The sequence below is a fragment of the Sapajus apella genome, unplaced genomic scaffold, assembly GCF_009761245.1.
Source record: "Sapajus apella isolate SASKATOON/1434 unplaced genomic scaffold, GSC_monkey_1.0 scaffold95, whole genome shotgun sequence".
Taxonomy (NCBI): Eukaryota; Metazoa; Chordata; class Mammalia; order Primates; family Cebidae; genus Sapajus; species Sapajus apella.
The window spans coordinates 616,702-644,036 of NW_022437035.1; the positions used below are offsets into that span (position 1 = coordinate 616,702).

Consider the following 27,335-nt stretch of genomic DNA (forward strand, 5'->3'; position numbering starts at 1 on the left):
CTCTCTCTCTCTCTCTCTCTCTCTCTCTCTCTCTCTCTCTCTCTCTCCTATGTCAGTTTCTCTACCTGTTTCTCCATATATTTAGATGTTTGAGTTCACACTGATACTTCCAATTCTATTGACTTAAAAGGTTCATAACAGCCTTTCCACATTCTGTAATTGTAATTCATTTATCCAACACTGAAAAACCTGGCCTCTACCACCTACATTTACTTATTTTCTCTACCCTATAATATACAGAAAATACCTATACCACTGTGAGAAACAAATTTATCAATTGAAGTTTAATATTTGCATGCGCTTTGTCTTTGGCTTGAGAGTTTGAGGATTTATGGTCAAAATACTGCTGTGTTGAAAAAATACTTGGGTTATGTTGTTCATTTGAAATATAGTTAGGTCTGTTTGTTCCTATCCTATTCCATTTTAGGCTTCTCCTATCTTTATTTAAATTTTATTTACTTGTTTATTTTCAGCATATGAAACACTAACACGGCTCCAGAGTCAGAACCATGTGAGAAGATATATTCAGAAAAGTGCCCCTCCCTTCCCCCCCGTTCTTTCTTATTGGGTACCCACCCACCACAGAGGTTCAGTTTTTGTTTATTCTTTTCATGTTTCTTTTTTGCATAAATGAGCAAATACATTTTTTTACTTCTCCTTTCTTACGCAAAAGGTGGCAAAATACATTCTTTTGCACTCTGAATCCTTTCACTTAATGTACTCCAGAAATTTCTCTCCATCCAATTTGTAGCAGTCTTTCTTATTTTTTATTGCTGTTTAATACCTCATTGTATTCACTGATGTGTACTGCATATGCTTTCCTGTGTATATAGGCATGTAAGTCAGACCAGTATTTTGCAATAGAAAACAATGCTGCAATGAATAATTAGCCTTCTGCATATGTATTTGTCTTATTGGAGGTGTGTCGTAAGGTTAAATTCCTAGAAGTGAAGTTGCTGGGCAAAAGGTAAATATATGTGTAGCTTTGTTAGATATTGCATGATTCCTTTCATAAGGCTTAAGTTAAGCTGCATTCCCATCAACAACTAAGGAGGGTGCCTGTTTCCCCATATTCTTCCCAAAAGAGTGTGTTTACCAATCTGGTAAGTGACAAGTGCTGCTTAATTTGCATTTCTCTCATTATGAGTTAGGTCAATCATTTTCTGTATTTGTGTGTGTGTGTGTGTGTGTGTGTGTGTGTGTGTGTGTGTGTGTGAATGTAAATTGATTGTGTGATTCATTCATTTTGCTCATTTTTCTTTTTCTGGTCTTTTCCCCCTCAATTTTAAAGCATTCTGTACATATTAGGGACCTTAACCATTTATCTGTGAGATACTGCAAATATACTTTCCCAGTTTTTTGTTTTTAAATGCTACTTAAGATGGTTTTATGGTTGTGCAAAACATTTTAACATTTTTTTTAATTAAAAGGATTTTTTTTTTTTTTTTTTTTTTTGGAGACAGAGTCTCACTCTGAAGTGCAGTGGCACGATCTTGGCTCCTACCTCCCAGGTTCAAGCGATTCTCCTGCCTAAGCCTCCTGAGTACTGGGATTACAGGTGCTTGCCACCATACCTGGCTAATTTTTTGTATTTTTAGTAGAGACAGGGTTTCACCACCTTGGCCAGGATGGTCTTGATCTCTTGACCTCATGATCTGCCTGCCTCAGGCTTCCAAAGTGCTGGGATTACAGGTGTGTGCCACTGCGCCCGCCCAGGATTTTTTATTTTTGAGATTTTAATTTTAATGTAGTCAAATCAATCACATCTTTGTTTTACTATTTCAGATTTAAAATCATAGTTAGAAAAGCTTGGACTTTATATTTGATATGGTGTGAAATAGGTCTTAGCATTTATTTTTGCCCTTTTTGTGTATACATTTGACCTAGCAATGTTTGCTGGAAAACTCTTGTTTTCTGCATTGCTGCTTTGGTTATAAATCAAGTGTCTATAAATATGAAGCTTCTTTATGGACTCTGTTTCATTAGTTTATTCTTGTGCCAGTGCTGTACTGTCTTAATTATTATAAGTGCAAAGGTTGTGATTTGATGCCCTTATGTATATTTAACTTTGTCATTACCCAAAGGCAAATTATAACCAGAGAAGTGTGATGAGTAATCTTTTTTTTTGAGTCGGAGTTTCGCTCTTGTTACCCAGGCTGGAGTGCAATGGCGCGATCTTGGCTCACAGCAACCTCCGCCTCCTGGGTTCAGGCAATTCTCCTGCCTCAGCCTCCTGAGTAGCTGGGATTACAGGCATGCGCCACCATGCCCAGCTAATTTTTTTTTTTGTAGTTTTAGTAGAGACGGGGTTTCACCATGTTGACCAGGATGGTCTCGATCTCTTGACCTCGTGATCCACCTGCCTCGGCCTCCCACAGTGCTGGGACACCACGCTCGGCCTGTGATGAGTAATCTACTTCGACATAACAATGTAGGGTGGTTTTCAAGTATAATTATTATCAAATGAAAGAATATTTAACTTATGAAGAAAGATTAGTTCAAAGATAATTTTACTCTTCTTAACAGGATATAAAAGAAGATTGAAAATATAAGAATATGTCACGTTTATTTACTGGCTAACAGAGGAGGGACAAATTGGCAGAAAAGTGGTATGACTTTCATTGTGTAACTTTTTGGCATCATAGTTGATGGCCAGTTTTTGTGAACAGAAACAAGTCTTAAAGAATATGAACAGGCCACAGTATTACAGGTAGCTCACACCTGTAATACCAGCAGTTTGGGAGGCCAAGGCAGGTGGATCGTTTGAGGCCAGGAGTTCAAGACCAGCCTAGCCAACATGGCGATACCCCATCTCTACTAAAAATACAACGATTAGCTGGTTGGCCAGGTGCGGTGGCCTACGCCTGTAATACCAGCACTTTGGGAGGCCAAGGCAGGCGGATCATGAGGTCAAGAGTTTAAGACCAGCATTGGCCAACATGGTGAAACCCTGTCTTTACTAAAAATACAAAAATTAGCCAGGCGTGGTGGCAGGTGCCTGTAATCTCAACTACTCGGGAGGCTAAGGCAGGAGAATCGCTTGAACCCATGTGGCAGAGGTTGCAGTGAGCCGACATTGTGCCACTGTACTACAGCCTGGGCAACAGAGCAAGACTCCTTCTCAAAAAAAAAAAAAAAAAAGAAAAAAAAAGAAAAAAAAATTAGCTGGGCACGGTGGCACACACTTGTGGTCCCAGCTACTCAGGAGACTGAGGCAGGAGAATCACTTGAACCTGGGAGGTGGAGATTGCAGTGAGCCACGTTCATACCACTGCACTACAGCCTTGGTGGCAGATGAAGACTTTATCTCCAAAAAAAGAATATGAACAGTCCTTGAAAGTAATGCAGTGCCTCCCTCTCTTTTTATGTATTCTAGATTTCATCATGTGACAGCCCTAAATTACCAGAGTTTAATTATGTTTAATTCATTGAAAATATTGATCCCTTTTTCTGCTCCCTCTTTTTGGGTGGGGATGGGGACAGGGTCTCACTCTGTTGCCTAGGCTGGAGTACAGTGGCAAGATCACACTCAGGGCAGTTTTGATCTTTTGGGCTCAAGCAATCCTCTCACTTCAACCTTCCCAACAGCTGGGACTACAGGCATGTGCCACTATGCCCAGCTAATTAGTTTTTAAATTTTTTGTAGACACAGAGTCTCCCTGTGTTGTCCAGGCTGGTCTTGAACTCCTGAGCTCAAGTGGTCCACCATGGCCTCCCAAAATGCTAAGATTGCAGGCATGAGCCAATGTGCCCAGCCTTTTCTGCCTCTTTTTAACCTAATGGTATTATATTAGAACTTTCACAATCGAATAGCAGAAATACACTCCATAGGGAGTCACTGACATTTAGAACTTGAAGAGACTTTAGAGATTAGTTACTTATGAACTATTTTTAACTTGTAGAAATGAATTCAGTACGATTATCTGAGAGCGGGCGTGGTTCCCAATAGAAGATGGTATAAATCAGTTGGCTAACTTATGCCAAAGAGAGACGTTTGGATTCTTTTGTTAAAAAGTAGTTTTTCCTTTTTTTCCCCATAGATTTTTAACTCCTCTGTGTTCCCTTCATTTCTAGGAGAAGTGAAAACATTTCTTCACTACTTTTTAAAATAATAAATGTACAGCCAATTTATTATCCATAGTGCTTTTTTTTAGCTCATATTTTTTAAATTGTCTTTATAAAATATAAATATTGCACATGGTCTTTCTCAAGTAATATGATCATTTAGACAGCATAACCCTTGCTCAAACTGTAAAGTCTCTAGTTTTTATTTAATATATTATGCATATTTTAGAAAATGCCTCCTTTAAATTGTGACTAAAATTTGACTAGTACAGAATTATAAGGTAAAAAAGATAAATTTCAGAATTAATTCTTTTAGATACTGGTCTCATCATGGAATCACTTTGGAGCAGTGAAGGTTATTTGACTCTCAATGATATTTCTAAAAATTGAAAAATGACACTTCCTGTGGCATTATAGGACTTTCCCAAGATAGCTCATGTGCTATTCTCCAGCATCTGAATCTGGCATGTGTGGACACATAGCAGGCTCCCATAATAATCAAGATTTTGATTCCATGTACGATTTTATTATTTTAAAAAGAAGTATGTGATTGTTGATAAACCTGTAAAGAAATTATGTTTCTGTAGCACAGTGTGGTGTGCTGCTTACGACCTGTCAGAAAGCTTTGGTAATAGGGCTCTTGAACTCAGTCTATAAGTCAAGAGTTTTGTTGAGTCTCAAAATATCTAATCTTGCTTCATCTAGCAACTTTGTTTTTATTTTCTGTTGCTTCTAGACCAAGAGCAGTGATGATCTTTTAGCTGGAATGGCCGGAGGGGTAACGGTGACTAATGGTGTTAAAGGAAAGAAAAGCACCTGCCCATCTGCAGCACCTTCAGCATCTGCCCCTGCCATGACCACCGTGGAGAACAAATCCAAGATTAGCACAGGTATGGGTGATGTTCAGTCTGAGGCTTCAACTGCTTTTTTGTTTGAATAGGCAGGATGCGTTGGTGTTTACAGTGTTTCATCTAATTATAGGAAATTTCAGACATGCAAAAGTGGGTGGATTGATATTTCAGCCCAATATGCTCATCATGCTCATCACCACTATCAACTCATAGACGGTTGTACCTCCTTGATAACCACCCTCCCCTCTTATTATTTTGAAGTGGATTCTAGACATCATATCATTTCATTCATAAACATTTTATTATCTTGGAAAGAGAAGGATTCTTCTAAAAATATAATCATAATACCATTATCAGTCCTTAAAATAACTGATAATCATTCCTTAAATCATAACTTATTCAATGACTATTTAAATTTCCAACAGTCTTATAAATATTTTTGTTTTATTTACTGTCTGTTTTTATGTTTAAATCAGGACTCATGTAGGTCCATATGTAATTGGCTGATGTGTCTCTTAAATCTTTTTTTTTAAATCTATGTGTTTATCCTGATTCTTGCAATTTAATTTTTGTGGAAGCTGATCATATGACCTGTAGCGTTTCGGAGCATCTGCATTTTTATATCATAATATCCCCATGATGTTTTGCCCATCATCCTTTGTTGTCTGTAGTTATTATAAATGGCATTGGAGCCTTATAGGACAGATTCAGGTCCCTTGTCCCCCCATTTAAGAACAACAGCAACCAAAAAGCAAGACTCCTTCTTTTTTTTTTTTTTTTTTTTTTTTTTTGAGGCGGAGTTTCACTCATGTTACCCAGGCTGGAGTGCGATGGCGCGATCTCGGCTCACCGCAACCTCCGCCTCCTGGGTTCAGGCAATTCTCCTGCCTCAGCCTCCTGAGTAGTTGGGATTACAGGCACGCACCACCATGCCCAGCTAATTTTTTGTATTTTTAGTAGAGACGGGGTTTCACCATGTTGACCAGGATGGTCTCGATCTTTTGACCTCGTGATCCACCCGCCTCTGCCTCCCAAAGTGCTGGGATTACAGGCTTGAGCCACCGCGCCCGGCAAGACTCCTTCATATGTGGTGGTGTGTCCATCCATCAGGAAACACATAGTTTCTGATTATCCCTCTTCAGATGACATTGGAAGCCTCTGATATCAGTGCCTGGATCCATTCATTCTAATTCTGCCATCTTTCTTCATTCAGTAGCATGTGTTTGTTTTTAGATTTGATAGAGTTGATAAATTATCTTACAGTCCAAGGAGTAATGCTCTCATATTTTACTTCTTACACTTTTAGAAAAAGAACTTTAAAACTTTCAGTAAGCATAAGATCAAGTGTTTGTAATAAAGGTTATAAAAGCAAATTGTCAAAATTATAGCAGATCCTTTTCTGTCATCATAATTTAGGCTCTTAGCCCCTCTTGTGTCTGTTAGACTTCCTAGCCCAGGATTACCTACTGTTTTCTTTTTTGCTTTAACTTTTTGCAAATTCTTCCTTCCATTTCAGATTGGGCCCCTTTGTTAACTACAGTAGGTATGATTAACAAGAAGGAATATTGAAGTCCTTACTTTGTGATTTACAGGCATGATTTCATTTTATTTTCATTGCATAGCCCTATGAGAGACCTATTCTCAGTTTAGAGAAATGGAAGGAAGAATTTTGATTAGGGCCCACCCTAATGACTTCATTTTACCTTGATTACCTCTTTACCTTAATTATGCTGTCTCCAGGTGCAGTCACATTTGAGGTTTTGGGGTTAGGGCTTCAGTATATTAATTTTGTGGGGGGACACAGTTCAGCCTATAACAGCATCCCTATTCTTCAGTTATCTGTACTACCTTTACTTCTCCCAGTGACTTTCCTAAGACTGTTTGATTTCAGTGTATCAATTCATTTGTCTTTACCTCAGATTATTTTATCTACTCCCTACATTAATCCCAGAGAGGAATTTTTCTTATCTTTCAGACATGAATAGATTTTCTTTTTTGGAAGGATTTTTGGTTTAAATAAGGATGAACTACCGCTTACAGAACTAGGGAAAGGAATTAATGTTGGGGAAAAAGTTACCCCAACCCGGCGCAATGATGCACGCCTGTAATCCCAGTATTTTGGGAGGCCAAGGTGGGCAGATCACTTGAGCCTAGGAGTTCAAGACCAACTTGGGCAACATGGTGAAACCCCGTCTCTACAAAAAATACAAAAATTAGCTGGGTGTTGTGGCATGTGCCTTTAGTCCCTGCTACTTGGGCTGCTGAGATGGGAGGATCACCTGAGCCTCAGAGGTGGATTTGCTGTGATGGCACCACTGCACTCTAGCCTGGATGACAGAGCAAGACTCTTTCTAAAAAATAAATAAATAAGTTATGCCATCTTTTTCCATTTCTGGCCTCTGTATTCAGTTGTTTTTCTCAGTCTAGTTACTTTTGCCTTTGAAATCTGTCACAGATTTCTTGCACTTTCTCTGCTCTTACTGCTGCTCCTGAATGTAGGACCTCTTTCACTTATGGTGGTCTACCTGCCCACATTCATCCTCTGCTGCTCTGCTTTCTTCCTTATGTGTCACTTAGTATCTGTATTAGTCCATTCTCATGCTGCTGTAAAGAACTGCCTGAGACTGAGTAATTTATAAAGAAAAGAGGTTTAATTTAGTTACAGTTCCACAGAGATGGGGAGGCCTCAGGAAACTGAGAATCATGGTGGAAGGGTGAGCAAACATGTTCTTCTCCACATAGTGGCAGGAAGGAGAAGAATGAGAGCCAAGCGAAGGGAAAGCCCCTTGCCATCAGATCTCATGAGAATTCACTATCACAAGAATAGCATGAGGTAACTGCCCCCATGATTAAATTACCTCCCACTGGGTCTCTTCCAAAACACATGAGGATTATGGGAACTACAATGAAGATGTGATTTGGGTGGGGACACAGCCACACCATATCAATATCCTCTAGATTAATTTTCATAAAATGCTATTTTCCTTACATTTCTTTCCTACTCAAGATCATTTATTGACTTAGTGTGACTCACTGAATTCTGCCTATCTTTCGGGACTATATGGACATTCCCCAGCAGCTTCTGTTAACTGTATGACTGAACTTTTCCTTTCTGTGTGCCATGTTCACTTCTGCTTTCTCTTCCTTGTCTATCTTCTGGCCAGCCTGAATTCCCCACCAACCCTCCTGTATACCTGGTCTGTTAGTGGCTATCTTTTTATATCCATGGAGATCATTTGCTCCCTGTTACCTTTATAGCCTGGATCCCACCACTTAATGCACCAGCAGGGTCTTTAAAAATACTTATTGAGTAGATGTGGATCTTATTTTTTAACATAAAAATTCATTATTTCTTTTGTTTTTTTTTTTTTTTTTTTTTTTTTGAGACGGAGTTTCGCTTTTTTTACCCAGGCTGGAGTGCAATGGCGCGATCTCGGCTCACCGCAACCTCCGCCTCCCGGGTTCAGGCAATTCTCCTGCCTCAGCCTCCTGAGTAGCCGGGATTACAGGCACGCACCACCATGCCCAGCTGATTTTTTGTATTTTTAGTAGAGACGGGGTTTCACCATGTTGACCAGGATGATCTCGATCTCTTGACCTCGTGATCCACCCGCCTCGGCCTCCCAAAGTGCTGGGATTACAGGCTTGAGCCACCACACCTGGCCAAAATTCATTATTTCTTAAGTATTTACAGGTATTTAAACATTCCTGGCCAGGTTATGGTGGCTCTTGCCTGTAATCCTAGCACTTTGGGAGGCCGAGGCGGGCGGATCATTTGAGGTCAGGAGTTTGAGATCAGCAACATGGTAAAACCCCATCTCTACTAAAAATACAAATAAAGGCATGGTGGCATGTGCCTGTAATCCCAGATACTTGAGAGGCTGAGGCAGGAGAATCACTTGAACCTGGGACTCAGAGGATTGCAGCGAGCCGAAATCACGCCACTGTACTACAGACTGGGTGACAGAGTGAGACTTTATCTCAAAAAAAAAATAAATAAATAAATTCTGTTCTTTTTATATTAAACAAATGATTGTATCAGTTGTTTTAACAGGTTTAAAATTTTAGTAGTTAAGTAATTATGTGATTCATGTAGATTTGTTTGGCAAATCATTATTTAACATTAATGCTTCATTGTTTTTTAACATTTAAAGAGGCACGGCCGGGCGTGGTGGCTCATGCCTGTAATTCCAGCACTTTGGGAGGCCAAGGCAGGTGGATCACGAGGTCAGGAGTTCAAGACTATCCTGGCCAATATGGTGAAACGCCGTCTCTACTAAAAATAAATTAGCCGGGTGTGTTGGTGCACGCCTGTAGTCCCAGCTACTTCAGAGGCTGACACAGAAGAATTGCTTGAACCCAGGAGGTGGAGGTTGCAGTGAGACAAGATCATGCCACTGCACTCTAGTCTCAAAGACTCCTTCTCAGAAGAAAAAAAAAGAGAGAGAGGCAGTATAACATACTGGTTAAGGTGCAAATTGTGGAACCACTGCCTGGGTTTGAATTTTGGCTCATCTATTTATTACCTGTGGGATGTTGGCAAATTATTTAACATCTGTGTCTGAGCTTCTTCATCTGTAAAACAAGGTAATAATGGCACCTACCTCAGTGTTTAATGAGGCTTATATAAGTTAATATATGTGAAGTGTTAATGTATATGTTACGTGTATATATAACCAAGTGCTAGCTGTTGTTATAATTGTTACTAGTTATGTGGCATTTTACGATGTGAAAACTTTTTTGCGTTTACTTTGATCAGAGTAAAATTTTTGTGTTTCTTGTAGGTAGCTTAGATTTTTGATTTGTCCAGAGGTTCCTTTTCCCTTCTTGGCCACCTGTGATCTCCCTTCACTATCTGTGTACAGTTAGTTTACCACCGACTGGCTAATCCTGGAGTCATCTTTGCTTGTCTTGCCCTATAATATTATGCCTCTGGCCAACTGGTTAAAACTCTGCTTCTGGATTCAAGTTATTATATATCATTTAAATAATAGCATATAGAGATGTAATTCACATTCCATAAAATTTACTCTTTTAATAAAGTGTAAAATAAAGTGTATAACTTATTTTTCCTTAATAATTAAAAGATGAATGATCTTCTGGTTTCGAAGAAATTGAACTTCAAAGTAACAGAGGCAGAAACTAAAGTAATCTAAGGCAAGATTATTGTAGCTCTAAATCAACATGTAGATCCTGGATTTCATCTCATGACACGTGGAGCAGGAACTGTGTATTTTACCTAGCCTTTTATTGTTAACATTTTTGCCTTATATTTTTTGTATTAAACATATAGGCACAGCTTCTTCAACCAAGCGGAGCACTTCTACAGGTAATAAAGAATCCAGTTCTACTAGAGAAAGATTACGTGAACGTACCCGATTAAACCAGAGCAAAAAACTACCTTCTGCAGGTCAGGGAGCTAATGACGTGGCATTGGCTAAACGTTCCCGTAGTCGAACTGCTACAGAATGTGATGTTCGTATGAGCAAGTCTAAGTCGGACAATCAGATCAGTGACAAAGCTGCTTTGGAGGCCAAAGTGAAGGATCTTCTCACACTGGCAAAAACCAAAGACGTAGAAATTTTACACTTGAGAAATGAACTGCGAGACATGCGTGCCCAGCTGGGCATTAGTGAGGAGCATTCTGAGGGTGATGAAAAATCTGAGAAGGAAACCATTATTGCTCACCAGCCGACTGATGTGGAGTCCACTTTATTGCAGTTGCAGGAACAGAATACTGCCATCCGTGAAGAACTCAACCAGCTGAAAAATGAAAACAGAATGTTAAAGGATAGGTTGAATGCACTGGGCTTTTCCCTAGAGCAGAGGTTAGACAATTCTGAAAAACTGTTTGGCTATCAGTCCCTGAGTCCAGAAATCACCCCTGGTAACCAGAGCGATGGAGGAGGAACTGTGACTTCTTCAGTGGAAGGCTCTGCCCCTGGCTCAGTGGAGGATCTCTTGAGTCAGGATGAAAATACACTAATGGACCATCAGCACAGTAACTCCATGGACAATCTAGACAGCGAGTGCAGTGAGGTCTACCAGCCCCTCACATCGAGCGATGATGCGCTGGATGCACCGTCCTCTTCAGAGTCGGAAGGCATCCCCAGCATAGAGCGCTCCCGGAAGGGGAGCAGCGGGAACGCCAGTGAAGTGTCTGTGGCTTGCCTGACTGAACGGATACATCAGATGGAAGAGAACCAACACAGTACAAGTGAGGAACTCCAGGCAACCCTGCAAGAGCTAGCTGATTTGCAGCAAATTACCCAAGAACTGAATAGTGAAAATGAAAGGCTTGGAGAAGAGAAGGTTATTCTGATGGAGTCTTTATGTCAGCAGAGCGATAAGTTGGAACACTTTAGTCGGCAGATTGAATACTTCCGCTCTCTTCTAGATGAGCATCACATATCTTACGTCATAGATGAAGATGTAAAAAGTGGGCGCTATATGGAATTAGAGCAACGTTACATGGACCTCGCCGAGAATGCCCGTTTTGAGCGGGAGCAGCTTCTTGGTGTCCAGCAGCATTTAAGCAATACTTTGAAAATGGCAGAACAAGACAACAAGGAAGCTCAAGAAATGATAGGGGCACTCAAAGAACGCAGTCACCATATGGAGCGAATTATTGAGTCTGAGCAGAAAGGGAAAGCAGCCTTGGCAGCCACGTTAGAGGAGTACAAAGCCACAGTGGCCAGTGACCAGATAGAGATGAATCGCCTGAAGGCCCAGCTGGAGAATGAAAAGCAGAAAGTGGCAGAGCTGTATTCTATCCATAACTCTGGAGACAAATCTGATATTCAGGACCTCCTGGAGAGTGTCAGGCTGGACAAAGAAAAAGCAGAGACTTTGGCTAGTAGCTTGCAGGAAGATCTGGCTCATACCCGAAATGATGCCAATCGATTACAGGATGCCCTTGCTAAGGTATTGTTTAAATAGATTAAAATGTTCCGGACAGCATTAGGCAGCTGCCATGCATAATGCTTACTGAGAACCAGGGTCACTGATTTGGTTTGGTGTGTTATTAGCTTTTTTTAAAGCTGATATTTTTAAAACTTGAGAATGATTTCCTTTTTTGGGAATAGAGTGAAAGTATTCTTAAGATAATGTCACTTTCTCTCACTTGTATTTTGTTTTTTTTTTTTTTTTTTTTCTTTTTTTTTTTTTTTTTTTTCACTTGTATTTTGTTTCTGTTTTCCTGCCTGTGAGAGGATGTGGCTGGTATTACAGCTAAAACCAGAATTTGTCCCTAGTTCTGAGTATGCCTATGGAGCAGGTCATGAAACTTTACCTCCTCCCACCTCATCTTGAATCTGTTTTGGTATAATATACATGGAGAGTCAGTATTCCAGTCTGTAGCATCAGCAGTGCATATTTCCTTTTATCCCACTATAGTAATAGTTTTTCAAATAGAGATCTGTTGAGAGTTTAAAAATATTTTTGGCATATGGAGACTCCTGTTTCTCAGAGGCGTGTGACTTATTGCTGGCAGGGACCTTAGTGACCATCAGTCCAGCCCCTTGTTTTACATGCATGCAGCATAATAGTGAGAACTCAGTTGGAACTGCTACCCAGGGCTGCTGGCATTCTGGCCAGGAATCTGTACCCCATGTGGTTGCTGATGAAGTGTTTATTTCCATGAGTTATCTGTTATTCTAGCTTACATTTTATTTATTTGTTACTTTAGTGCGGTGATTTTTAAAGAAATTTTAATATATCTTTGGCCAAAATTTGGATAATTTAGATTTTAAGGTTTTTTTAATGATTACTTTTGAAGTTACAGTTTAGGAGATTTGTGTTATTTCTTGGTACATGTATGTTGAGGGGCTACTATGAACTAATACTTTTGTAAAAACACCATTTGAGAATTGTTTTTCCCTTTTTCAGTTTGACACTGGAATCATCACAAATATGACGTCATTTTTGTTAGGACAGCATGTTAATCATTAATCAAATGTACATGCTTTCAGTTCAAACTTTGGAGAAAGGAAAATTTCCAAAGTTTCCCTGTAAATAATCTGGTTAAGTTCAATGATAATATCAATATAATTTCAGTCAGTGTTACAGCAACAGTTTATGTTTAAGGGTTTTATATGAAATCTTACCATGGAGTGCTTTTTCATACTTTTTAACAGTTATTACACAAGCTGTTCTAGTTCATCCATAGTACCTCACATTTAGCTCCTCTTCAAAACGGTATGTACCTCAATTCTGAAACTTACCTTAGAACAACTCTTACTTTTCTAAAACTGCATCATCAATTTTATGTAGGTAGAGGATGAATACCGAGCCTTCCAAGAAGACGCTAAGAAACAAATTGAAGATTTGAATATGACATTAGAAAAATTAAGATCAGAGCTGGATGAAAAAGAAACAGAAAGAAGTGACATGAAAGAAACCATCTTTGAACTTGAAGATGAAGTAGAACAACATCGTGCTGTGAAACTCCATGACAACCTCATTATTTCTGATTTAGAGAGTAAGTGATAAGAACTTTTCATTCTTTTTTGTCCTCCCCTTTTATACATGTGGGGATAATTCGCATTTAGTAACAAGATAGGGCTGAACACGTTGACTCATGCCTGTAATTCTAGCATTTTGGGAGGCAGGAGGTTAAGACCAAACCAGGACTAGGCCCAGTGGCTGATGCCTGTAATTCCAGCACCTTGGAAGGCCGAGGCAGGTGGATCACTTGAGTTCAGGAGTTTGAGACCAGCCTGGCCAACATGGTAAAACCCCGTATCTATTAAAAATACAAAAATTAGCTGGGTGTGGTGGCAGGTGTCTGTAATCCCAGCTACTTGGGAGGCTGAGGTGGAAGGATTGTTTGAACCCAGGAGGCGGTGGCTGCAGTGAGCTACGGTCGTGCCACTGCACTCAAGCCTGGGCGACAGAGTGAGACTCCATCTCAAAACAGAAGAAAAAGTCACAAATTGATCCTGTGTCCATGGTACCTGCCTAGTAATGTCAGCATGATTGATGGGCATATAACCAGAGCAAGGATGGATTGTTTTTTATTTGTCAGAGAATAATGGGGTTCATAATCAAGAATGGGGCTCAAAGGTTATGAATTACTTGTTAAATGGGTAGGGCAGTGCCCAGAGTTGTTCAGAACAAAGTTGGTCTAATAACATTGAGACTAGCAGTTTGCCTGATGTCTAGAATAAAAATAACATTGTAGAAATTGAGTTATAATTTATAGTTTTAAAATAGGAAGATTGTAGTATTGTAGTAGTTCTCCTTGGTGGCTCAAATGTTGATTTTGAGTTGAAGACAGTAGATGGCAGTGTCCCTCACGGTAGAAACACTGAAGAGGAAGGAAACTGCCATTTGAGGCTTGAGAGTCAAAGAGTAATGCCGCTTTCTTGTGTGACCACAAATCGTGCTAGATGGCAGTTTTGTAAACTAGTATTCACAACAAGAACTTAAGCTCGAACTCCTTTGTTTCCAGGCAAACAATAATACATTCTGTTTCAGAGTAAAAATATAGGCATGATTGTAAAGTTTAAATCTAATTCCCTAGAGACACTTTTAGTGCACTTTATTCTGTCTGAGTATTTCCACTGGCTGCCAGTTTCTCTTTTATTTAAAAGGATTTTGTTTATTTATTATTTATAAGAAGTGACAATAATAAATATGTAGTGACAGGGGACAGAAAAACACCTTCTAAAGAATCGTGATTACGTGAATTCTGTGGCCATGAATGAAAAGGTTAATAAAGAGAAAAAGAACAAAATAAGTGAATGAAATTCAGAATTTATGATCAGTCTAAGATGGCCATGTAGCTTAAAATGTCACCTGAGAATCAAAATGCCAAACGTTAAAGGTGAGCTTTGCTGTCGTTTGTCTTGTGTGTATTATGTTTAACAATAAGTAGATGTGTCCTTTGTGACCAGAAAATGAAAACAATTTTTTTTTTAGCAAATTTCAAGAGAAATTACACTCCTAACATTTTTTGCTTACCTGTTTTTTGTTGTTGTTGTTTTTTTTTTTTTTTTTTTTTTTTTTTGAGATGGAGTTTTGCTCTTGTTGCACTGGCTGGAGTACAGTAGCACCATACTCGGCTCACTGCAACCTCTGCCTCCTGGGTTCAAGTGATTATCCCATCTGAGCCTCCTGAGTAGCTGGGATTATAGGCACCTGCCATCACGCCTGGCTAATTTTGTATTTATAGTAGAGACAGGGTTTCACCATGTTGACCAGGCTGGTCTCGAACTCCTGACCTCAGGTGATTGGTAGATATTACAGGCCTAAGCCACCATGCCTGGCCACCTGTTTTGATTATGAAATATTTCTTGCATATAAATGGATACAGTATAAACGAAAGGTGTAACCCTAGTGTTTTCAACATTAGAAAAATTTCAGCTTCTGTTCTTATTCCTCATCTATGTCCAAAACCCTGAATTTGTATATGTGTAGTCACAAGGAGTCAAGTTCCCTTGCTGATTCCAGAACCATCTTTGCCTCCAGAGGTCAGGATCAGGGGGCATAGACTCACCCACTCAGCTTGGTGTCTGCTTTACCCAAACCAGACTGGATGGCCTGTTTGACTCTTAGTTTGCAGGTTGAGTCTGAAGTAGCTTATATTTGAGACAGGCTTTAAAGTTTAATCCTTTGCTTATGAAGTCATCTACCTTTGTTGTCTCAGCATAAGACTAGCCTTTTTGTCTCTAAGAGGATGAAGATTATGTCTTTTTCCTTTTCTTCTTAAGCACTTTCAAGAAAGCCTGGTACAAAGTTGGTACATATGACACATTTGAAGAATTAAAGAGTAAATTTTGAACCCTTTTTATTTCACAGGACCTGACTTTGTTAACACAGTTTTGGGGCAATGAATGGGAGCAAGTTAACTACTAGCTACCAGAATTGCCCCTGCTACCAACATTTTATCTCATTTATTTCTGATCCAGCTTTAGTAAATACAGCATTATTTGTATAATTGTAATAATTGTTATTCCACATATAATTGTTATAAATATTCAAGGCTCTATATCGTTAAAGTGAATGCATGCCATTTAAAAATATATACCAGCATCAGATGTAGAGTGGCAAAAAGATTTTAGAAGAGAAGGTTCTAGTGGAACAAGGATAAGGAAGATAATGAGCCATCTCAGAAAAAATATCAGTATACTCATACTTTAGGGTCTTGATTAAAAGCCAATAAATGATTAGCTACAGGAAGAATTTTTTGATTACATGTGCCACTACAAGCAGGTATTCACTATGCCTGAGTTCCTTCTGCCAAGTATATGGAATGGGAGAAAATGTTATTTACCCAGAAACACTAATGTTTAAAGTTATACTGTCCCTGATGACAAATTGTTAAGTTCTGTCAATAGGATACTTACTTAAAACAAAACAAAACAAAAAAACACCTAGGTGATGATTTCAGCATTGCTTTTTATTATGCTACCATTAGCCTGCACATTTATACATTTATTCCATTTTAAAGACCTGCCACATTTCAGCTGCTGCATGTGTGAGGTCATCACATGGCTTCTTCTGCCTTTGAAGTGTTTTTAGTCTAGTGGTCGAGACAGGTGTATAAAGAGATGTGGTAATGTTGGTGGCAACATGATACAAGGCCTTGTGAGACAGAGTTGGAACACAGAGAAAAGCCAGGGATCTACTGGGGTGGGGCTGTAGGTGAATCAGAGTAAGGATTCGCCACTAGTTGTAAGTACCCTTCCTTGCCCTTAACCAAAAAGTGATTGGTTCCTGAGCTGTCAAAGGAACCAGCTGTGAAAGGTTTACTTAGTGGCACCTGTCAGCATAGTACCCTCCTAAGGCATTTCTCTCTTATGTGTGGATTCTAAAGTAGAACGTCCAAAGAGAAAGTGACTTCCCTTTAGGATTCTGGTTTCAGGGACACTGGCCCGTGCTGCACTTTCATCCTTGTATCCTCACTCTATCTAGAATGGTACTTTGTATCTTACTGGTACTCATTGAATGTTTTTAGAGAGAATGAAACTGTTTTAAGAAAATTCATATTATGTGATGAGTAATTTGAGGAATTATTGATTACTTTATAAATTATTTAAAAATATCTTGTAGGATTAATTTAAATAGCAGCTCCCCTGGGTGTTATATTTTTTACTAATTTTGATTTTACTAATTCACTACTTTTCTGGAATTTATTCTAGTGTATAAAGAAAGATATGCTTATATAAATACTGCAGATTAATAATGCTTATGATTAAAAGTTCATATTTTAGTCACAGTCAATGTTGTTTTGATTGGTTGTTAGAAATCCTTTATATTTTGTTTCAGAATTAAGATATTGTGGAAGGAGGTGATTTAGAAATTGTGATTTTTAACTTGATATTTTCCAAAGAAAGTAATATTGGTTATTATTTGGATTGAATATTTTTTCTATTAAAGTTTTGTATTAAAATTTTTTGCAGTCTTTGGACAGGATAACTTTTTTCCAATGTCATATTTAAGTACCTCTTTTCTTTATAGCATTCCTTTGAACATTGTTGTGAGAGTAAATACTTAAACTTTGGTGGTCTTTTCAGATACAGTTAAAAAACTCCAGGACCAGAAGCACGACATGGAAAGAGAAATAAAGACTCTCCACAGAAGACTTCGGGTAGGATAAATCTTCATGTATTGTTAGAAAAGTTTTCTGAAATTTGTGGTGTAGTCATTGACCGTGTAATCATTCATCTTAAGCTTTAGATACAGTGATAATACTGGCCCCATTGGGCTTTGGGCAGAAAGCAAATGTTATCATTTCAAATTGAGACTGATGCTAGATTTTGGGTAGAAGAATGTACGAATGTACTATAGGTTGAGTATCCCTAACCAGAAATTCTGAAATCTAAAATGTTCCAAAATTCACAACTCTTTGAGTGATGGCATGATGCTCAAAGGAAATGCTTATTGGAGCATTTTGGATTTTGGATTTTCAGATTTGGGATGCTTAGCTGTTAAGTATAGTGCAAATATTCCAAAATCCAAAACATCTTAAATCTGAAATGCTTTTTGGATGAGTGATACTCGACCTGTAGAAATTTATGGGTAGTAATTTTAGAAAGATAGATTCGGGGAAAAAGTGTACTATTTTGTAAAGAAAGATTATTAGCTGTTGATTATAAGGTGCCCAAACCAGTTTGTTTTCATACCTGTTTTCTTTATTTTGTCCATATGATCCGTCTTGCCAGCAGCAATGCAGCTATGATGCAGGGGGTGGGGAGAAAGCTACTCAATCGTTTGGGTCATGCCACAGTTGCCTAGGCTACTTTCATGATGTTACAAAATTGCTTTAGGGGTGTGAGGGTGTGAACGTGTGAGGCTCAGGCATGGCCCAGCTGTGGCTCTGATGGAGATGAGGCCCAGGGAGACTTCCCCACCCAGCCACACCCGCATCCTCCATGGCTGTGGGAAGCAACAGACCATGCAGTTCCTCACCATCTCTTTGTATAATTTTGCCTGTCTGTATTGAGTTTAGTGTTTTTCTTCTGGCTTCCTCTTCCTTTTCCTTTTCTTTTGATTTTTTTTTCCTGTTAGGTTTTGATGTCAGGATATTTATAGTTTTTCACTGTATGGTTCACATACCATTTATATACCTTCTTGTGCTTTTCAGAAGTAAAGCTCCATAAATTCTCAATTATGTTTATGTTCATAAGACTTGCTTTGAAACTTGCATGAAGAAGGGAGGCTTGACATTATCATCATTAATATCTGTTGAGCACTCTGAGTGCCTGATGCCTCAGTAGGCAGATAGCTAGAGAATCTTTTCCTTATTAAGAAAAAATTCACTAATAATAGTTGCATTGCCTGTTAGATAATAGCAATTCTCTGGGATTAAAAAAATTAATCATCATTTGGAAGCATTAGTGCATTATAGCTATCCAATCATAAACAAATTTTATTGCTTTTAAATAAAAAATTAAAAGTTAGTTTTTTTAATATAGGAAGAATCTGCAGAATGGCGGCAGTTTCAGGCTGATCTCCAGACTGCAGTAGTCATTGCAAATGACATTAAATCTGAAGCTCAAGAGGAGATTGGTGATCTAAAGCGCCGGTTACATGAGGCTCAAGAAAAAAATGAGAAACTCACAAAAGAATTGGAGGAAATAAAGTCACGCAAGTATGTTCTGAGAAACCAGTTGTGTACTTATGTTTTAGTAGAGAACATTTAAATCCCAATTTTTGATGTGGTACTATGCAAAAAATGTGGAGTTTGACACTAAGTTTGGATCTGATGGAAGTTACTCAGCTTTTCTAGGCCTCATTTTATGGCATATGTAAACTAGTGCTGTCTATGTGGATCTTTCTGTCAGTATCAGTGATTCACAACTCTGGAGGGAACCAGGATGGTCTCACGTGATTCTCCCTTTCCCGAGTCCCGCATTCCAGCCCTGTTAATTTTCTTTATATTGTAGCCTCATGATTAAGGATGACTCTGGAGACAGATGGTCTTGGTTCGTGTCCAGCTCTCCTTTTTTTTTTGAGACGGAGTTTCTTTTTTCTTTTCTTTTTTTTTTGAGATGGAGTTTCGCTCTTGTTACCCAGGCTGGAGTGCAATGGTGCGATCTCTGCTCATCGTAACCTCCGCTTCCTGGGCTCAGGCAATTCTCCTGCCTCAGCCTCCCGAGTAGCTGGGATTACGGGCATGTGCCACCATGCCCAGCTAATTTTTTATATTTTTAGTAGAGATGGGGTTTCACCATGTTGACCAGGATGGTCTCGATTTCTTGACCTCGTGATCCACCCACCTCAGCCTCCCAAAGTGCTGGGATTACAGACGTGAGCCACCGCGCCTGGCCCCAGCTCTGCTTCTTACTAGCTGTGACCTTGGTCAGGAACCTTCACTTTCCTGGGCCTCAGTTTTCTCATCTTTAAAGTGACACAATACTACCTGCTGTACAGTTGTCATAAGGATTAAATAAGATAAAAGCCTCCCAAGTACTCAGAGCAATGATCAGTATACTTTAGCTAGTATTTTTGGAGACCCAAGTAAAGAATGCAAAGTGACTTTTTCTCTATCACTCACTTGAGGAATTTTCACTTGTTTTAACTTATAATCACATGAATTTCCGCAGTGGTTTTTTCCCGTGTAACATAGAGATAATTGGAAACTGATGAAAATTATCAGATGAAATGACATTTGTGACATGCTCTGAGCTCCACACTGAGACTCCATCTAAAAGTAGAGGAAAGTATTTTCATATTTGAGGTTATTATTCAGAATTTGTTTATTCCTTAGCTTGAGTAATTCTTAAGTAGGCATAGGAAGAAATTTAGAAAACTAACAGTATATCTTTAAAAAATGGTCTCATTATTGGCTTGCTCTAGTGAATGGCCCAGAGAAAAGCATTGCTAATCATTTTTCATTGGATTCCTTAAGCAGAAGATGGAATGAGACAGAAGATTATTTTTTCTCTACTGGTAAAAAATGTGTATTACATTACCTTTTTTTCTTTATATTATTAAATGAATAACATATTAGAAATGCTTCATTCTTTAGTTATCCTGAGTAAATAAAATTCTACTGTTAAAGTTTTATTGCTTTGGATCTTAAAAATTCCTAAGATTTTGAGACACATGTTTTTAAAAATGCCTTCAGAAAGAGGTAGCATCTTGTAGAGCAGTGGTTCTCAGAGCAAGGCCTGCAGATTCCTGGATGTCCCTAAGGCCCTTTAGGGAGTCTGTGAGGTCAAACTGTCTTTGTAACACCATCATGTTGTTGCCCTTTTCACTGTGTTGACTTCTAAACTGGGAGTGAAAAGCAAGTGAAAACTGTTTGATGAATCAAGGTCTCGGCAGTTGCTCTCATAGTCATTGTACTCTTCACCATCACATACTTGCATTTTTTTTAAAACGCAGGTTTCACTTAAAGATGTCCTTGGTGAAACACTATTTATTTTACTAAATCCTGGTCCTTGAATATACTCTTTAGCATTCTGGGTGACAAAATGGGAAGTACAGAAAAAGCACTTCTGCATTATCTGCTATACTCAAGACCGTACTGAAGAGTGAGGTCATGTTGAGGAAAGTGCTGTGATTATTTTAGTTTGAACTGCTTTCTTTTTTCATGGACTGCCATTTTTTACTTGAGAATCACAGACAAATTTTGGGTCATTCAGGCTTCAGTATTACTTGGTGGATTTTTTTTTTTTTTTTTTTTTTTTTTCTTTTTTTGAGATGGAGTTTCACTCTTGTTGCCCAGGCTGGAGTGCAATGGCGTTATCTCAGCTCACCGCAACCTCTATCTCCCGGGTTCAAGCGATTCTCCTGCCTCAGCCTCCCAAGTAGCAGGGATTACTGGCACGCGCTACCACACCTGGCTAATTTTGTATTTTTAGGAGAGATGGGGTTTCTCCACGTTGGTGAGGCTGGTCTCGAGCTTCCGACCTCAGGTGATCTGCTTGCTTCAGCCTCCCAAAGTGCTAGGATTACAGGCATGAGCCACTGCACCTGACTATTTGGTGGATATTTTGTGAAAACAATTAAGACAGCCTGTCACTTAAAGGAAAACAACCAATGGTATTTGTTGCCGGTGATAAAATGGGGGCTTTCAAGTGAAAGTTAGGATTTTGGAAAACTTGTATTTACCAATGGTGAGTTTGGCAGCTTCCCATAAAGTGTCTTCTGAGGAGATCATTATGACTTTAAAAAAATGTATAATGACAGCATTTAGAAAACCTGTGTAACTCAGTGAACCAATGTTTTCCTTATGACCAGTCTATGATGTTAAACAAGATTGTCCAGTAATCCACTGGACAGAATAGGAAAAGTTCACTTATGGTTTCAGATTCCACATTGGAACTAACTTTTAAGGCACTACTTGTGTTTTAGTGCAGTGTGGAAGAATAGCCACAGTTCTCTAAAAGGGCTATTAAAATCTTCCCTTTTCCACCTACCTTATCTATGTAAGACTTGCTTTTTTTCATATCAACATAGTTTGAATACAAAGGAGAGTTTAGCTGTTTTCTCTTAAGTCAGACATTAAAGAGCTGATTTAGAAATGCAAAGCACTGTTACTAATTTTTTGTTTTGGAAACTATAGTCATTTTTCATAAAAATTAATAAGCCCTGTGTTTATCTTTATTTTTATATGAAGTAAATATTTTTATATATTCTTAGTTTTAATTTAATGTAGTGGAAGACAGCTCCCATAAACAAGAGCTTTTTGGGGTCCTTATTTTTAGGAGTAGAAAGGGTCTCTAAGATCAAAATGTTTGATAATCATTGTTATAGAAGATTCTTTATTAAAAGTTCTAATTATGACAGCTAAATGACCTGAAGATCCTGTGGCACATCTTGAGGCAAAAGGCTGTCAGAAGAGCCAAATGGCCACCAAAGACAGATTTTTTCCTAAGGCTTAATTTTTATTCACATGCTTGATAGTTATATGACATGTACAAACTCTGCAATTGCAGTCTCATTGCAGATGAAAGAATTCTGTGTTAGTCAGCACAGTGAATTAGAATGGGCCAGAAATGAAATGGAATTGATTTTTCCAGATGACTCAGGATTCATCACACTGAGCTTCTGGGGGACTTATGTTACTAATGTGAGTCTAAGCTTTTTTTTTTCTTCGTAGATTTCTGTTTGAAGTCTACAGCACTTTCCTTGTTTTTATTTATTTATTTTTTTTTCAAAAGAGTGTGAGCTTTGGTTTCATTTTTGTGTTTCCCAGTCTAAGCATGGCATATTAGCTAGAGCCAGTATAAATTATAATTATACAGTATCATTTATTGGTGAATATCCAGACTCCTGAGAAGGGCCTACTCGGGAGCATAGGACCTGGAGAGTCTCAGCTCTGAGCCAGTCCACCTCCTGTTTTACTGCTAATTGATTACTGATGTCCTTACCTTACACTTACTCAGATGAAAATGGAATTTGATGGTTGCTTAACTTACTTAGTATAACCTGATAGAAAAATTTCAGTCTCATTTCCTGGTATTTACCAAGCAAATGAGAACATTAGCCCAGGTAATTTACTAAGCTGAACTGATACAATTTTTTTTAAACTGATACTTTTTAATGCTTTTCAGCTGGGAGGTGGAAATGTGTATTTTCTCCTACACATATAAAAATGCTTGGATTTCAATATTGTTTTCAGGCAAGAGGAGGAACGAGGCCGGGTATACAATTACATGAATGCTGTTGAGAGAGATTTGGCAGCCTTACGGCAGGGAATGGGACTGAGTAGAAGGTCCTCCACTTCCTCAGAGCCAACTCCTACAGTAAAAACCCTCATCAAGTCCTTTGACAGTGCATCTCAAGGTAATTAATTTCTCCTGCATTGTGCCTACTGCACGTGGTTGTGTTCACTTACCATGTGTTCTCTGGTCTAGTTTGATATTCTTTACTGTCTTACTCTTAGTCCCATTAACTTTCATATAGGATTAATGCACTAGACTTAACGGAAAGTGATATTTAATAGGAACTTTGGGGTCTCTTCAGCTTCAGAGGTGTTAGTCTCAGACAGAAGCCTTAATCCCATGCAGAGATGTGTCTTCTCTCCCTCAGTGGATCATCCACATTCCTGTTATTTTAAGTGTCTTCTCTGTGCCTAAGAACTTCCAGATGTATGACTTTAGCTCTTCCCTTCCTCTGAATTCCTCAGTCATGTATATCCAGATGCCTACTTGACATGGACCTTGAGGTGTCTCTTGGACATGTAACGTCCAAAAACCAAATCCTTGTCTGCCAGCTGCAGCCTTTCACCATGTATAAATGGCAGCACCATTCCACCCAGTTACTTAAGCCAAAAGTCTGGGGATCTTTCTTAAATTCTTTTTCTTATTGCTACATCTACTCCATTATGAGCAAACCCTGTTGATACAGCCTGCATCATGGATATCTTTGCTCTGTCTTCTCTCCATCTCTAGCAGGACAAGCTTTAGCTCAAGCTACCATCAACCACTGGTTCCAGTAACCTCCAAATTAATCTCCCTTTTTGATCCCATGATAGAAATATCTTTTCTTGTTTAAAATCCTCTAATTGCTTAATTCCCAAAAGTCTGACCCTTGCCTACCTTTTGCCTCAGTTGAACCACTCTTCCGCCACTTGCTCTGTAGTCCTACATGGCACTTCACGTTCTGAATCACGCTGGGCTTTCTTTCATACAAGCTCTAGAAGGCTTACTCTCCCCACTTTGAAATGACTTGACTTTTTGTCATCTCCCTAACTTTCTCAGCTCTGGGAAAGGAAAGGGTATGTAGTTTTTTCAAACAATTTATTGTAATATGTCCTAAAGCTTAAGTTTTTATCTAGAAAGTCTTTAAAATTTATTAACAGGCTACTAGAATCTGTATTTTGTGATTATACACAAACAAATTTTCTTTGACTTAAAAGCAGAGGAAAAGTCACATGTGTACTCCCACACATTGCTAATATAGACATGCTGGAGGACCGTTAGACAATATCCTCCGATTTAAAATGCCATATTCATAGGCTCTGAAGTTGTTATACTTAATACTGGCACAAGTATTACATATAAAGATATATACTTATACAGAGTTTTCAGTATAGCATTGTTTGAAGAAATGGAACACCTAGAAATTGCTTAAATGCCTATTAAAGGAATTAAGACAATTATGACCAATTAATACAGTAAAATACTATGCATATTTTAATAAGGATGACATAGATCTCAGAGTACTGATGTTAAAACATGTCTGTGATCCTTTATTCAAGTGTGCCACCTGAGCAGTCGCTCTGTGCTCTGCAATCTTTTATAGCAAGTTACAGACCAGTACATATATATATATGTATATAGTGTGTGTGGTCTTATTTTGTTGTCGTTGTTTTTTTTTTAAGGTATATAGATAACTAAGTGTATTTGCATTTAAAGTGCAAGAAAGATGTACCCAGAACTGTTGTTAGTGGCCACCTCTGGGTAATATGATGGAGTAAGATGAAAGGAAAACTTTAAAATATATATGCTTTGAGCTGACAAGTGCCTATAGTTCCAGCTACTTAGGAGGCTAAGGCAGTAGCATGCTATCACCATACCTGGTAATAGCCACTGTACTCCAGCTTGGACAAAGACTCTGTGTCTAAAGAATAAAATGTACATATGCTTTGAAAATCAAAATGATAATGGAATGTCTACATTAAATTAAAATTATACACCTATTCAGAATATTAATAAAGCATGCTTTAATGCACAAAGCTGCTTCATACTAATCTTTTTTTAAAGCCTCATATGTTATTTTATAATAAAATATATGTGAATGACCCAGCAATTCCGATTCTAATTATATATGCAAAAGAACTGAAAGTAGATAATCAGACAAATACAGTCCCTGACTTAACAATGCTTTAACTTTTTTTTTTGACTTTACAGTAGTGTCAGTGATACATAGTCAGTACAGTATTCAGTAAATTACTTGAGATATTCAACACAGCCTATTTATTATAAAATAGGCTTTATGTTAGATGATTTTGCCTAACTGTAGCTAATGTAAATGTTCTGATCTGGTTTAAGGTAGGCTAGGTTAAATTGGGATGTTTGGGAGGTTGGGTGTATTAAATGCATTTTTGACTGGCTTATGATGGGTTTATGAGAACAAAGTCCCATCATAAATTGAGAAACATCTGTGCTTGTACATAAATTTTCATAGCAGCTCTTTTCACAATAGCTAATAGATAGAAGCAACCCAAGTATCCATGCATTCAATGAATTGATAAACAAAATGTGGTATATCCGTACAATGGAATATTATTCAGCCACAAGAAGAATGAAGTAGTAACATATGCTTCAACATGGATGAATCTTTACAACATTATGTTAATTGAAAGAAGCCAGACATAACAGGTCACGTATTGTAAGATTCCATTTACATTAAATATTCACACTAGGTCAGTCCATAGAGACAGAAAGCAGATTGCCAGAGGCTGATGAGACAGTGGGTGGGAAGTGACTTTTGGGGTTTCTTTTTGGAATGATGAAAATGTTTTGAAACTAGGTAAAAGTGATGGTTGCACCATAATGTGACTGTACTAAATGCCACTATACTGTACATTTTTGAATGGTTAACTTTGTTTCGTGAATTTTATCTCAGTAAATAAGAATACATCTAAATATATCAATTCTAAATATAAGTATATATATTTGTGTTTATATTGGCTACATTAAAAAAGTCCACAGTGATCTGCTTCATCTTGCCACACTGTAATAGGCTTGAGTTCATTTTTGTATCCTATTTTTAATTTAATTCAGCATCAAATGAATAATCGTTTTTGCAGCCTTTACCAGAAGCTGTGCTATCCCCAACCATCTAGAAATTAATACATTCTAAAAACATAAACTACTTTTCAGCAGTTTATTCTGGAGAAGGAGGCTGATAATGCAAACAAGTGATTACACATCCCTGCGTTAAATACAAATCGTAAAATAAATGTGAAGTGATGGACTCTACAGGAGGAATTGAGGGAAGACAAGCAGGAGTTCCTCATTCTTTTATTTTTTTATTTTTATTTTTTAAAGATGAGGTTTCACCATGTTGGTCAGGCTGGTCTTGAACTCCTGACCTCAGGTGATCTGCCCACCTTGGCCTCCAGAGTGCTTGGATTACAGGCGTGAACCACTACGCCCGACCCTCATTCTTTTGTTTAATATGCAACTATTGAACGCCGTTTACATGCCAGGCTTCTTAACTGATACAGTTATGTAAATACTCCTCTTGGGTTTTAATACTTGAATTTCATTGCTTTATGGAGCACTTTAACTATGTAATGTAATTAAATAACAAAAATGAAACGACTGCCATAACCAGGGTTGGAAATAACCATGACTACTCTTTCACCTGATGGGCGGAAAAGTACCAGTGTGCTAAGACATGGCTGCTAACCTTGTGTAGCAGAGGTTAGACATCAGCCAAGACAGTGTCCAAGGGGATTTGAAAGCATTGGTTAGTCTGGTGAGTCCTTAAGTGGAATCCAGTTAAGCTTCCACTATACAGTGACATTATTTCCTTTTTTGTTTGTTGTTTTCGTAGTACCAAACCCTGCTGCAGCTGCAATTCCTCGAACACCCTTGAGTCCAAGTCCTATGAAAACCCCTCCTGCAGCAGCTGTATCCCCTATGCAGGTGAGTGCCTGGAACCACAGGAGGCTCTTAGGGCCTCAGAATCTGAAAGTTAAGGCCTTTTCTTCATAGTCATTTACACCTGTATTAGATGGGTAAATGACTGCCTCAGTAGGGAGGTATCTAGAATTTGATTCTAAAATACTGTAAATATCTTTAATTGATATAAATTATATAGGTGTAAATTGTGTTATTCTGTTAGACTCTAATAATAACACTTGCTATGTGTTCTACACTGTTCTGAATACTTTATAATGTTAACTCATTTAATCCTTACAACTCTTGGGTATTAGGTGCTGTTCTTATCTATATTTTTCACATGTGGTAACTGAGGCCCAGAAAGGTTAAGTAACTTGCTGAGGTTCAT

The 27,335-nt window shown here is 38.3% G+C and overlaps 1 protein-coding gene across 5 annotated transcripts in view; it reads left to right on the top strand.

Annotated features, from left to right (window-relative positions):
* The window catches only part of SPECC1L (sperm antigen with calponin homology and coiled-coil domains 1 like), a 152,452-nt gene that overhangs the window by 51,371 nt on the left and 73,746 nt on the right, over positions 1-27,335 (top strand). For all 5 annotated transcript variants that reach the window (XR_004262237.1, XR_004262238.1, XM_032256621.1 and 2 more), the window contains 7 exons: positions 4,802-4,955; positions 10,210-11,840; positions 13,188-13,395; positions 17,435-17,508; positions 18,836-19,011; positions 22,993-23,156; positions 26,880-26,971. Coding sequence is in view for 3 of the 5 variants with exons in the window: in XM_032256621.1 (XP_032112512.1) it covers positions 4,802-4,955; positions 10,210-11,840; positions 13,188-13,395; positions 17,435-17,508; positions 18,836-19,011; positions 22,993-23,156; positions 26,880-26,971 (2,499 nt within the window). In the remaining 2 variants the exon portion in view is untranslated. The remainder of the gene's footprint in view (positions 1-4,801; positions 4,956-10,209; positions 11,841-13,187; positions 13,396-17,434; positions 17,509-18,835; positions 19,012-22,992; positions 23,157-26,879; positions 26,972-27,335) is intronic.